Below are 13,980 nucleotides of genomic sequence, written 5' to 3'. Positions count from 1 at the left end.
GGTCAATTTGTTTGACTAAACCCTTCAAAAGTGATATCCCAGCATGGATGTGGTCCAATGATTGGAACAAGCAAAAGAACAAATTAATAAAATAATGGCCATTTAAGGAGCATTTTGTGAGTTTGCCATCTGGTTTTATATAGACTATATCTTTAAAAAAAATATATGACAATGTGGGCAAAGTTGGAATGTCTTTGACCATAAATCTGCTCAGTCTAGGGTTAAACAACAACAGAATCCAATGACAGAAGTATCTAACCATCTTTCCTTCATTTGCATATAAACAATGTCTAAAAAAAAATGTATGACAGGATGTCCTGGTTGGAGCATGTTTTTATCATGTCTCCTCATCTCCTCAACCTAGGGCTCAACAACAACATAAGCCAATGAAAGGAAGCATTTATCCTTCCTTCAGTTGCTTTTGTTGTTGTTTAGTAGTTACTCAACCCGCTAAAAATGGCAGTTAACTCTTCCTTAACTCTTCTGATACCAACTCACCTGAGACAGACCTTGGTTCTATGATAGAAACTTCCCATTTTAATGGTGATTGAAATTATAAATAAACCATCCATCAGAATTTCATGAACAGACCTGTGATAAAAAAAGATTTATGCCGTGATCATTCAGCCTTTTATTCCAGAATAGAGCTACTTGATCAGCATTATTCAATGCATCCAAGAGATATTTGGCTGCTATTTCTAGAATGCCAAGCAAATATACAGAGGCCCCCTTAGTAGCGCAATAATCTACAGTGTTTTTGATATCAAAAATATGTCTAGAATACCATGAACTAGAGCACGAGCAAACTTCTGGTCGGTCAAATACACACTTTTAGTTCATATTCGTAGATACTTCACATCACATATACTACTGCTTGGGGGAAAGACATGAACATCACAGTTTCTTATATCCTCTCTCTCTCTTTCACGAATCTGGTACCTTGTGCTTGTGGAAAAAATCATAATGTAAACACAACAGTAACAAGAATGGGATCATAGATCTGTGAACTGTTCCAAAGTGTCATAAGGTTATTTCCAAACCATAATATCTAAACATCCCCAGTGGCTTGAGGAAGCCCTCTGGAAAACAGAGATTAGCTCCAGCCTCATGGCATAAGCAGATCACCGATAGCTGACAAGGTAATTTCCAGTAACACTGCCAAATGATCTAATGTGTAGTCTCTATAGGCAGATGACAGAGAGATGGTTCTAGTTTCTTTCCAATAACACTTCCAGATGAGCTGATACCTAGTCTCAATAATCAGGTGATCAACATTACTAGTTTATCTCCAGTAGTACTGACAGAAGATTTGATACCCTGCCTCAATTCATAGGTGACACAATGAGGTTTGTAATTTATTTCCAGTTACACTACCAGATGATTTGACACCTAGTCTCGATATGTAAGCGATCTTGATAACTTGTAGCACTGCTAGATGATCTGATATCTTGTTTTAATAAAAAAGTAACATATACAGATTTTTAGTTTATTTCCAATAACATTATCAGATGATCTGGCCTTGTGTCAATAGGTAGGTAATATGAGACAACAGAGAATATAACCATCTGCTTAGAAACCTTGCAAAATGCCAATGTTGAATCTGCATTTCATGTCCTATGAAAGCAAAACCCAATACTATACACACCCAACTTCCCATCTCTATCCACGATACACTCTAAAAGGATGGTCATGGTTAGTACCCTTTTGATCATATGTCCAGTTAACCTAGGGTTAAACAACAATGTGTTTAGTGAAATATAGACCTGGTGTGTCCCAGAAATGAGACATCATTTAAACATTAATGACATGTTAAATGCTACTTTACTGATGGAACATACAATATTAAATATACAAGCATATCTGTTTTAATTGATATTTCTTTTGATGAGCTCCTTATTTTGTAGGATTAGGGCTGATTCAAGTGAACCCTATGTCCACATTTCCTCTATACCTTACTGATATCTATTTTATTGATTCTATTAGGAAGAAGTGCCAAGTTGATTTTGGTGGGGTTCAAAATCAGAATAGTGGCATGCCAGATATGAAAGAAATGGTAAAGTATTTAGTCTTGTGTTCTCCAGATATGGAAACAGCTTCCATTTCCTTTTGCTTCCTTTTTTTATGACAGATTTCATTCACTTCTATTTTTAAATTTTTATAAAGTTGACTTGAGGAGTAGGGGCAATGGCCTGAACCTTTGCAGACTCTTTTGAACTATTAATGTCCATGTGGCTGATATTCAGCTTCAACATTTGTAAGTTGATACTGCAAGGAAAATTACAACTGATGAGCTAATTCCTGAGTTTGCAGTCCAGTGAAGGAAGGACTAAGTGAAGTGTTTTAGTGCAGAGTCTTGTACGTGGGACAGTGAAGATGACAAGATATGAGTGGAGATAGTACATAGTGAGATGAGAAGAAGGCCTGAGTATATAGCTACCTGCAGGGACTAAATGAGGTTAAAGGAAAGGAAATTAACAGATGTTATTACCACATAAATGTGGAACAAATATGATTCAGAAACTCAGATTGTCACAACACAACAGGGCTAATAATTAGTGATTTCCTTTGATTAGTCAAAAAACTTCAATTCTGGTACAGTCCACTATTCTTGTCTTAGTGTATAAGTTATCAATTCAAGTAGGATGAAAGACAAATCTAGCAAGAGGAATGGAATGTTATAAAACTGACATGAAAGATTTCAAAGAATTAATTACAAATAGAAAGGAAAACATATATCCAAGTACCCTATAATGCTTGAAAATGCCAACTCCCTTTTTGGTAGGAGCTTTAAAAATTTGGAATTTTCTATGTAACTCTTGTGATAGCCAAGCGCAGGTAACTAAACAATATTAGCTAACTGAGGGATTATCCTGTGTATAAATGCTGCAGGAAGGGAATGAATTCCACCCCCTCGACATTATTATATATTTTCACATGCAATTCATATAAATACTATGTTACAGATTTCTCAAGTTCATTATCGAAGTAGTGCAATTAGTGTCATATAACTACACTGCAACATTAATCGGTATAGAAGCTAGGCCCATGAATTTCCTACTTTTATTCACTATAGTTTATTGCTTTAGTTCTTTTACCTTTATTCATTTAAGGAATCATTTGTAGTTCTGCCTGCTGGTGCAATATTTGGGATTGAACCTGGAATTTCAGCACCTCAAAAGTTAGTTTCCATATAATAATCAACCCCTGAAATTTAGCTTTAAAAAAGTCTAAAAATTTAACTTTGACACAAGTATATACAGTTTTGTCAATTATTTATACACATGATTACATGATTATGAACAGTAAGTTTTGTGCTTCTTTCAATGTATATACATATTTTAGTAGGGATTTACAGTTTAGGGTGCTGAGCTCACAACCATTATTGACCTTAGTTTGTTGGTTTGATCCGCAGATCAAGTGGTTAGTTGTGTCTCTGAACAAAACACTTTCCTATTGCTCGAGTACACTCGGCTAAAAATGAGTACCAGTAGTATTTGGAGGTCAACCCTGTGACAAATTGGTGCCTTGTTCAGGATGGAGGTGGAAGCAAGAGTCTTGCATTCCCAACCTAAACACCATGAAAATCTAGATAAGCTCTGGGCCCCTAATAAACCCACAGGCTCAAGGCAAAAGAAAATAAAGATAGAGGGTCATATACAATATCATCGTCTTTATGACATGTACAGGTTACTGTGACCACAGAGAATGTCACAGAGAAAAACTGAATTGTTGTGAGTTTTGTCTCTCCTTCCATCTGTCACAGAGTCATCTCATGGCCTTTATGCCTCGTGTATGGATTTTTGCATTTGTTGAAGAGTTTCAACAATTTTTTTTTACTATACTCCACAATGGAATTTCACACTTGGGCATCCAACTGTAGAAACTCTGCCAAATCAGATTGGAGCCTGGTGTAGCCATCTGGTTTCACCAGTCCTCAGTCAAATCGTCCAACCCATGCTAGCATGGAAGGCGGACGTTAAACGACGACGACGTAATAAACAATAAAGTGATGTGAACACACACAAACACACAAGTTATAAATTACAATGTGATAAACTATTGTGAATAATTCATGTTGAACCTACACACTCCCAAAGAAAATTTAAACTTGCAATCAAAAGACACACACACACATTGTTTTAATGACTTAATCAGAATGAAGGGTAGCACCCATGATTTTTATGCAGGACTTCCAAGAGTAGGAGAAAGGGAAGAAGAAATCACCATTCAAGGCTTCTACTAATTCTGGAGAACTGTTCCTGAATGCCTGCAATGGAGGATACATGACAAAAGAAAGCCAAGGGACAGGTGATGGTGTTAAACTGAGCAAAGGATTAAATCTATCCCTGCCCTACATATAGAATATATTTCCAAATAGAAGCAAGGAGACATAACCACTTCAGTAAATATCTATTCTAATCCTCTGAAAGTACTTTTGCCAGTCAATTTTCAAAACCTTCTGAAAATCTGTTGCAAATATTATTACAAAGAGAGAAGGAATTCCTCTTCACCCACAACTTTCTACTCCTACATGGCATGTGTAGCATTTTTGGTTGCAGCAGTAACAACAACATAACGTTGACTCTTTCATATCCAGAATAGCTAACGACTGATGTGCATCGGTAGAGAGAAGTGGGAGGGGAGGGAGGAGGAAAAACTAATACAATGATATTGTTATCATTTACTGTGCCTCTTTCCATGCTGGTATGAGTTGAACAGTTCAAATGGAAGCAAAGAGCCAAAGGGCTGTGCCAAGTTCCAATATCTGCTTTAACATGGTTTCAATGTCTGGATGTCCTTCCAACACAAACCACTTTACAAAGTGCACTGGGTGCTTTTTCTCATGGCAACAGTCCTGGAGATGTCAACTGAGCAGAGAATATTCTATCTATTGTATGTTTAAACTGACCACATTTGGCCTCTCACACCTAACCAACAATGTCATTCTAAAAATAAACAATCACATCATTGAAATCTTAAAGCCAAAAGATAATGCATGATTAATTCAAAGCGAAGTGAATAATTAAACATTGCATTTGACCAAGTAATCTGAATGCTAATATCATCATTATAACGTTAGTTATTAACCATTTTGACCAATCCAAGATCACCCCTAATTCTATGACACAAACTTTCTGTTTTAGAGTAACTGATCTAAATTAAAACTTGAAATAATTACATGTTAATTTATGTTCCAAACATCAGTTTAATAACTGCCATAAGTTATTTCATTAAATTCTTCATTGTTTCTTTTTTTTTCAATTAACTGAAACAGACAGCATATTCCAACAGAAGTCATCATCATCATCTTCAATTTAACATTCACCTCTTTTGTGCTGATAAGAGTAAGAAAGAATTGGTTGAGGGCAAATTTTCTAGGGCCAGATGCCCTTTCTGTCCCTAACCCTTACTTGTTTCCAAGCAAGGTAATATTTCCCCATGGCAAGACATGTTTTACATGGAAAATTAGAAACAAACAACATCGCTTGTAAAACAGTGATGCTCATTTACAAACAATCATATGATGTCAAGACAAAGGTGCACAAACACACACACATATATTATTTATTTAAAGGTCGCAATTCATGTATTAAAATGCTACTAATATGAAACTATTAGTAGCGCTTTAATACATGCATTGTGACCTTTAAATAAATATTTATCTCTCACCAGATGGAGTACTTTCTTTGTTGAATTTTCTATAATGGATCAGTACATTTTATATATATATATATATATATATATATATATAAACCTTGTGATTATATTCGTTAAATAGCAACTGAAAAAGCCTATGTATGTGTATACACACACACATATACATACAATAGGCTTTTTTCAGTTGCCATCTAACAAATCAATTCACAAGGTTTTGGTTGGCCCAGAGTTATAGTAGAAGACACTTGCCCAGGGTTATAGCAGAAGACTCTTGCCCAAGGTACCACAAATTGGGACTGAACCCGAGACCACATGGTTAGGAAGCAAGTTTCTAAACCACATAATCACATGTGAACCTAAGCCTGTTTCAGTTTCTGTCTACCAAATCCACTCATTAGGGTTCCAGTCAGCCCAGAGCTATAGTAGAAGACACTTTCCTAAGTGTCTTCTACTATATGGTAACAAAAGGGATAATGACATTGATGAAAACAATGAAATGAAACAAAAAAAAAACTAAAAGAAAACATCCATGATTGACACTGCCATCTGTCAGAACCAGCAGCCAACCACAACCAAGGTACAAACTTGTTACCAGTTCAAATATGCTTGCGGGATATTCAAACCCACAAGAAATCCATTTGCTGTATTTTGTCATGGAGAAAATTTCTCACTGTAGACAGAAAGGTGTAAACACACCAAGCCAGTTTGCAATGTCCCCTAACCAGACTGTTGAATGCAAGCATTTCAGATCTTTCTGATCATCAATGTATGAATTATTGTTGCCATTAAGCCAGTTAGTGTTATCAGAAAATAGCAGGGAGGGGACACAAAATCTGTTAAGTGATGCTTATCTGTAAACACCAGAGGAAAACTGAGGAAACAGAAATGTTTATAACAAATTCTAAGATTGGCACAAGGGCCACAATTTTAGGGGAAGGGTACAGTCAATTTAAATCAACCTCAGTTTATATTTTGTCAACCCCTGGAAGGATGAAAGGTAAAGCTGACCTTGGTGAAATATGAACTCAGAACCCAAAGAGACGAAGCATTTTGTCCGACACTCTCGTGGTTCTGCCCGTCCACTGCCCATAAGTCACCAACACAGTGATAACATCAATAACAACATCAACAGCATCAATGATGATGATGATGATGCCAATAGCAACAATAACAACAACATAAACATACAGTAACATAAAGAAAGATGAAGTTGTTCTGTTAATACTTTTAAAGATATTAAAGATGTAAATGAAGGGGAGGGGTCTAATAGGGATTAAAGAACTGATTATAGATTTGGTTCGTTAAAGATCTTCCCCCACCACCATCACTACCATCACCATCATCACCACCACCACCATCGCATTAATAATGTCGCTAAGTATTTCCTACATTAGAAAATGAAGGGAGTGGAGTATATACGAGTGGAGTATATACGAGTGGAGTATATACTACTCTTAGATCAAGAGTAGTACTTGTTTTGACTCTCTGGGGAATAAAAGACAAAAGGGAGCCAAGCTGGGTTTGAACCCAGAACATGGTGAGACAAGCACAAACTACTATGATATTACACACAGCAGATGGAAATGGGAGTTGAACCAGTGTAAACATCATTTGCAGGGGTAAGTAGACAGAAAAGAGCAACTTTATGGTGTTTTAGATATGAGGACAAAAATCTAACTTCAAACTGAACAAAATGAAAAAAATTAAATTAAATTAATAATAATAATAATAAATAAAAATAAAGTTTTCTTTCTAAAAACCAAAATAAAATAAAGCAAACAAAAAAAATTAAAACAAACAAAAACTAAAATAAAACAAAACACAAAGGAAATGAAATTTCAATAAAAAAAATTTAGTGAAACATAATTATCCATTTTCACAATGAGGAGAAAAAAAAAGCAGGTTAAAAAAAAGGTAAATCTTCACAAAAAAAAAAAATGAAGTAAAACAGCAGCTTGTAAGATGCAGCTGCAATTGTTGACTCCAATATGATGCAACTTTGAGTTAGGTATGTATGTATGGATATATATATATATATATATGTGCATGTGTGTGTATACATATATATATATATACATTACACATACATACGCATATATATGCTTATCAAGGCTAGACTGGTGATTTCATCGTATGATTTTGTTAATTTTCTTAGTCTTTTTTTTTTTTCCTTTTTCTTGTGTGTGTGTGTGTGTTAGTTATAATCTTAGCATTTTCCTGTGTGTCATGAGATGACAGGCGAATCTGACACGGGTCTTGAGGTTGTAGAGAGGGTGTTGTTACCACTGCCACTGGGTTGAGCTTGAGATACGTCGCCGCGACTAACACTTAGCGTGCCGCTGGCCACGTTGGCTAATTCGAAAGGCAGCTCCAAGCCATATAACACACTGACAGCATCGCCACTGACATTGATAAGACACTGGCACTGAAATTAACCAATATTGCAAGACATAAGATAAATTACAACAGAAGGCTTTTAAAATACATAAATACTATTTTGTTGTATCTTCAGATTGTCATTATACCAATTAATAAACAGAAACACTGTTTTTTTTAACTTCTTTATTTTATTATTTGTCAATTAGTTAACCAAATAAATAATCAATTGTTTTATTACTCATTAGGTCAATCAGGCACATGGCTTAGTGGCTAAGGTGTTTGGCTCAGGATTGTAAGGTTGTGAGTTTGATATCTGGTGGCGCATTGAGTTCTTGAGCAAGAAACTTTATTTCACATTGCTCCATTCAGATGGCAAAAATGAGATGTACTTGTATTTCAAAGGACCAGCCTTGTCACATCCTGTGTCACGCTGAATCTTCCTGAGAATAACATTAAGAGTACGTGTGTCTGTGGAGCACTAAACCACTTGCATGTTTATTTCATGAGTAGGTTGTTTCATTGATTGGATCAACTGGAACCATCATCATCATAACTGACCAGATACATTCAGGTCAATTAGAAAATTAGCTTATGGCAGGCTCAACATCACATATAAGACCCGGGGTGATTTTTTTTGAGACGTGGAGAGAGGGGAGTGCATCTTATATGCCATCAAATGCAGTAGGTTTTTTTTTTTTTTTAAAGCTTTCTGAAGATGTCATTTATGTTCACCCTGTTCTTCTAGGCAAGGTACATTAATTCTAATTGTCTCAGTTGACTTGGTTGACAAACGAATTCCACTCATAATTTGTGCATACTTTTTCTAGGATGAACAAACTGCACCAAAGAAATTGGTCCATTAAAATCTATCACAGTGTAAAATGACCAAAAACAGTGATGCTTTATTTAACTATGTCAATCATTTTGTTTGGTTCACATGGTTGATACCTTCACTTGTAATCCTCATTATCATCGCCCATATTCTATGCTGGCATGAGTTGGGTAGCTTGATAGGATCCAACAGGTCAGACAACTGTGTTGTTGAGCTCCAATGTCTACTTTGGCAGGGTTTCTACAGCAGGATGCCCTTCTTATTGCCAACTACTTTATGGACTGTATTGAGTGTTTTTTTATGGTAGCAATACCAGCAAGGTTACCAAACACTCACAAAAAAACTATATTTTTCACCCTTCCATACCACACCTTAAATCAACCATATATATGGGCAGAATTTGAACTCGGAACGTAAAGACAGATGAAATGCAGCTAACAGTTTTACCCAGTCAGCTCACAGGTCTGTCAGCTGCCTTATAAGAGACATACAAATTTTAAAACCTATTGAAATGAAAAGCAAAGTTACACTATAGAGTTGTCTTCCTTTACAAACATTAAACCTCTGCCATCATTGTTATGACATGTCGATACCTAGGTGGTCTGCACTGGTAAGAAATATCAATACAGATATTTCTTTTCCTAAGAGCAACGAAATATGCAAGGTAAACACACAACTACGTCTGTGCTGAAGTTGATTAAATTTAATTTTAGTACATTTATAAGAAAAAATATTTTAACAAAATTCTTAGAAAATAGTGCATATATCATTGGCATTAGAATTTTTACCAAATTGAGCTTACTAGTTCTGTGTCTTCATTACAACCTTAATTCTTTATTATTATTATTATTATTATTATTATTATTATTATTATTATTATTATTATTATTATTATTATTATTATTCCAGAGATGTAATACTTGTCTATTTGTTAGTTCAGGTGCAATTAGTGTAAATGGAGTTAGCAAGTGGAAACAGAATAATTAAAATTAAATACCTGGTTTTTATGGGGATTGTTGAGAAGAATACATTCATTCATTTTGTAGGCAACCATGGCATTACCACCTAGAGCTCCAACATGGGCTCGTACAATAGCTTTCACCTCTGACACAAAGCTTTGCATAAAACCACAGGCTCCTCCCATCTGAAAATAGAAATGATTTTCTTTTAACATATCATCATCATTTGTATTATTATTATTATTATCATGTTCCCTTTAGCACAACTAAAGCAATATCGCCACTGCTGCCGCCGACGATGTTTACTGTCTCGCTGGGATCTGGTCAGAGTTAAGGTTAGAATCGAAACAGTTTTCATGGGTGATTTGTCTTCAGGGCAAGGTCATCTGAATTAATATAAGGCCAAGGACAAATAAGATGTGCATATAAAAAAAACAAACTATCAACCTCAACGATTACACTCTGCATGTATGTTTGACCAAATACTGTTCCTGCCACTCTTTTTCCTGAATCTGTTCCGCTGAAATTGGAGTGTGTCTAAGATGCCCATGCATCTTTTATGCCACCATATATGGTATTTTAGAAGGAAAATTAAAACATACACAAAAAAAAAATGCATTTATCAAAAGGAAAGGAAAACTTACCTCTCGAACTGATGTGCTTTCCCTGATAAAGAAGAAGTTATAACTTCCAAGATAATGATCTATCTTTCCACCTGGTACATATGACATGGGTATCAATTCGACTCCAAGACGGTGCCGAGGAAGTGTCTGCGTAGAGAAATACAAACAATGTGATGATAGGATGGCGTTACAGGAGTTACAGGAGGGACATAGCCACAATAAACATAAGCAGAGAGAGAGAGAGAGAAAAAAAGAAAGATTGTGTGTGTGTGCATGTATGTTTATGAGTGTAAAAAAGAATGTGAAGGGACAGAGATAGAAAAGAGGTGTGAATATTGGTTTCCAATTTTGCGGGAGGGAGCTAGTCGATTAACTCAACTTCAGAGGTCAACTAGTACTTCTTTTATTGACCTCTGAAAGTATGAAAGGCTGAGTTGACCTTGGCAGAATTTAAACTCAGTATGTAAGACATTTATCTGAGGTGCAGCATAGTGGAACTGAACCCAAAACCACGTGGTTGTAAAGCAAGCTTCTTAACCATGCATCCATGCCTGCACCGAGTTATGTCAGTTGTTCATATTCTACCACTAATACAACCTGTCTACTATTGGCCAAATGCATTTTACCCTCAAACAGCCCAGCCCACCTAGCTGTAAATAGGTACAACAGGACAAAAGCAACTCAAGATTAGAGGGATGTTTAGTCTCCCTGTGGTATGCCTTAAACAAGCAGTCCAATCATCAAAAACATTACCCCTATGACCCTTCCATCATTTTAGAACATTATTGAATAGCTCATTAGGTTATTTTCCTTTTTTAAGATGGCAGAGTTTGATTTGAAGGAGATATAGCTACAATTTCCAGCAGGTCAAGTGACCACAGAGAGTACAGCTTTTCTCTTTCTTGAAAAACTGATTGTAAGGTGTTTTGATCTAGAAAACTGCAGAATCTGTTTTGAGTATGATTCAAAGACATGTTTTACAGATTTGGTTAAAGCACAGGACAACTCTTAATAGTATAGACACCAGCAGATCCAGTGTCTACAGGAAGGGAGCACCTCTCTAAATTACGAGAAAAGCCATGGGCTTCATGACAATAATCATCTCCATACTTACATGGAACTTGAGACCATTTTCTGTTTTGCCAGTTTTTTGTGCTGAAAGGGAACAAAAAAGAAGAATATAATTATAAAAGAAAATACATATATATATATCAAGTAGAGATATAAACAATACAGAACACTTAAACCATGATTAAAAACAACTGGTATCTTTTATCTTGTTTCAGTCCTTTGACTGTGACCATGCTGGGGCACTGCCTTGAAGAATTTTTAATCGAATGAACCAACCTTGCAGAGTCTACCAGATCCAGTTCTTCATAGGCACAGGTAGGCAAGCCTTAACTCACCAAGAGTTACATATCTGTTAGCTAACATTACCTGGTTTAACCCACAAGTTGAAGTGGTTTATTGTGCATGTGGCTGCTGTTGCAATCAAACAGTTACTTGGAGCCACAGGTGAGAGCTCATCCAAAGTGGATGAGCCACCCCACAAGAGTGTGATGTGTTCCCCTGTCACATGTCATTGAAGCAATAGAAATGGTCTTACCTTGCTGAGATGTCTTTGATGTAACAGGGCTTTCTTGTACCTCTTCCATCTGAAACATTAAGTCATGGTCTTGATCACAGCTACTGTTGGACGGCACACTCAAAAGGAGGTTAGAACCATTGTCTGGAAAAAAACAAAAACAAAAAAAGAAAATTATTAAACATTTCAAATTTCGTTTTCAGCGTGGATGCCGTTCTTTAACCATTTACCATTCACATTATTCTGTCTAAAGTATTGCTTATTTATTCACAATGTTTTGAATTAATCATGTATTATTTCACAGCTTTGAGATTCTGATGATATAGTAGGATTGGTGCAAGAAGCCTGTCTGAACATAAAACATAAAAATTGAGCCAGATATGGCTGGTTTAAATGCTAAATGGTTAAAATAAAATAAAAAAAACAAAACAATCAGCATTATTATATGGGGAAAAAATCATTATTTCAAATAACTAAATCTTAAAATGTTAGAAAGACTTTATGTCTGTAAATACATCACTGTAAAATCATCATTATTATTATCATTTCTGTATCTAGTTTTCCATGCTTGCATGGGTCAGACAGCCACCATAAGGTCCATTTCTTGTTGCACTGTGGTGGCGTATGTGCTTCAATGGCCCTGAGAACTATGCCAATGCAGCACAAGCTCCTGATATGGCCTCCCAAGCTGGACAATTACATGGACACCCTGTATATAAACAGAATGAGAGAAACCTAAGAATATACACATTAATTGCCTTAGGAAACTTACTTGTTTTATACACTAAGTTTTTAGATGCTTGAGGTTGTACTTCTCCAAGTCCTGTGCACATCCCAGTCAAGGTTATCTGCCAGTAAAAATATTCAATGAAATACATTAAAGACATTAAATAAAATATATATATATATATATATTTTTTTTTTAATACATTACTATTCAGTGGCCTAGTGGTTAGGATGGTGGGCTTGTACTGTAAGATTTTGGGTTCAAATATTGAACCAGGTAGCATGTTGTGCTCTTGAGTAGGCTACTTCATTTTACATTGCTTAAGTCCACTCAGTTAAAAATGAGTACTAGCCAAGTACTGGTGCAGCTCTCTCTCTCTCTCTCCATCCAGCTGTCATGTCCTCAATGTTCCATTAGGGTTAAATGTAGGAAAGTCAAGAGGATATCTATGTCTACCTGGGACTACATAAGCACCTAAAACAATTAGTGAAAGCATGTACATGCTACCTAGTCTAACTCATTTGCAAATATAATCTGGCAGCATGTTCTTTGGTACTTTTTTGCAGAAGTAGAAGTAGTCATGGTAACAGGAGAATCCCTTGTCATTGGGAAAGTTGTTCACCTAGATGAAGTCTCTGAGTTTTGATCAGATTGATGAGGAACAAACTGCTGCACACTATCAACTTACTACACACAGTCTGACAACAGAAGCAGGGTCTGGATCCAATGGTAAGGAAAACAGAAATAACTAGGAACTCAGGCTTGAGGTGGAGTACCCAGGTAGTTTTTGCAGATCCACATGAAGATTTGAACTAAGTACAGAAATCTAACAAAAAAAAAAAAAAGATGAGCTGGCAATTTCCGAGTACTACAGTTACTCAGAACCATCACAAGATTCCACCTTTGCTGCATCAGTCAACATGTTGCTTTTCTCATCATCATCATCATCGTTTAACGTCCGCCTTCCATGCTAGCATGGGTTGGACGATTTGACTGAGGACTGGTGAAACCGGATGGCAACACCAGGCTCCAATCTAATTTGGCAGAGTTTCTACAGCTGGATGCCCTTCCTAAAGCCAACCACTCAGAGAGTGTAGTGGGTGCTTTTACGTGTCACCCGCACGAAGGCCAGTCAGGCGGTACTGGCAAAGGCCACGCTCATCTCGCTCGAGAAACCTCATGTGTCACCCGCACAAGAGCCAGCCCAGGGGCACAAC

General features: G+C 36.3%; 1 protein-coding gene across 1 annotated transcript in view; it reads right to left on the bottom strand.

The window, feature by feature from the left end:
* Nucleotides 1-7,489: 7,489 nt before the first annotated feature.
* The window catches only part of LOC106871127 (C2 domain-containing protein 5), a 73,785-nt gene continuing 67,294 nt past the window's right edge, over nucleotides 7,490-13,980 (bottom strand). Inside the window, exons 22-27 of the mRNA XM_052969125.1 lie at nucleotides 12,809-12,884; nucleotides 12,058-12,180; nucleotides 11,566-11,606; nucleotides 10,473-10,598; nucleotides 9,867-10,013; nucleotides 7,490-8,083 (exon numbers count right to left, since the gene is read on the bottom strand). Of these exons, the coding sequence (XP_052825085.1) occupies nucleotides 7,883-8,083; nucleotides 9,867-10,013; nucleotides 10,473-10,598; nucleotides 11,566-11,606; nucleotides 12,058-12,180; nucleotides 12,809-12,884 (714 nt within the window). The 3' untranslated portion in view covers nucleotides 7,490-7,882. The remainder of the gene's footprint in view (nucleotides 8,084-9,866; nucleotides 10,014-10,472; nucleotides 10,599-11,565; nucleotides 11,607-12,057; nucleotides 12,181-12,808; nucleotides 12,885-13,980) is intronic.

The sequence above is a fragment of the Octopus bimaculoides genome, chromosome 7 (assembly GCF_001194135.2).
Source record: "Octopus bimaculoides isolate UCB-OBI-ISO-001 chromosome 7, ASM119413v2, whole genome shotgun sequence".
NCBI classification, from domain to species: domain Eukaryota; kingdom Metazoa; phylum Mollusca; class Cephalopoda; order Octopoda; family Octopodidae; genus Octopus; species Octopus bimaculoides.
This window is presented reverse-complemented; position numbering and strand designations above follow the sequence as displayed.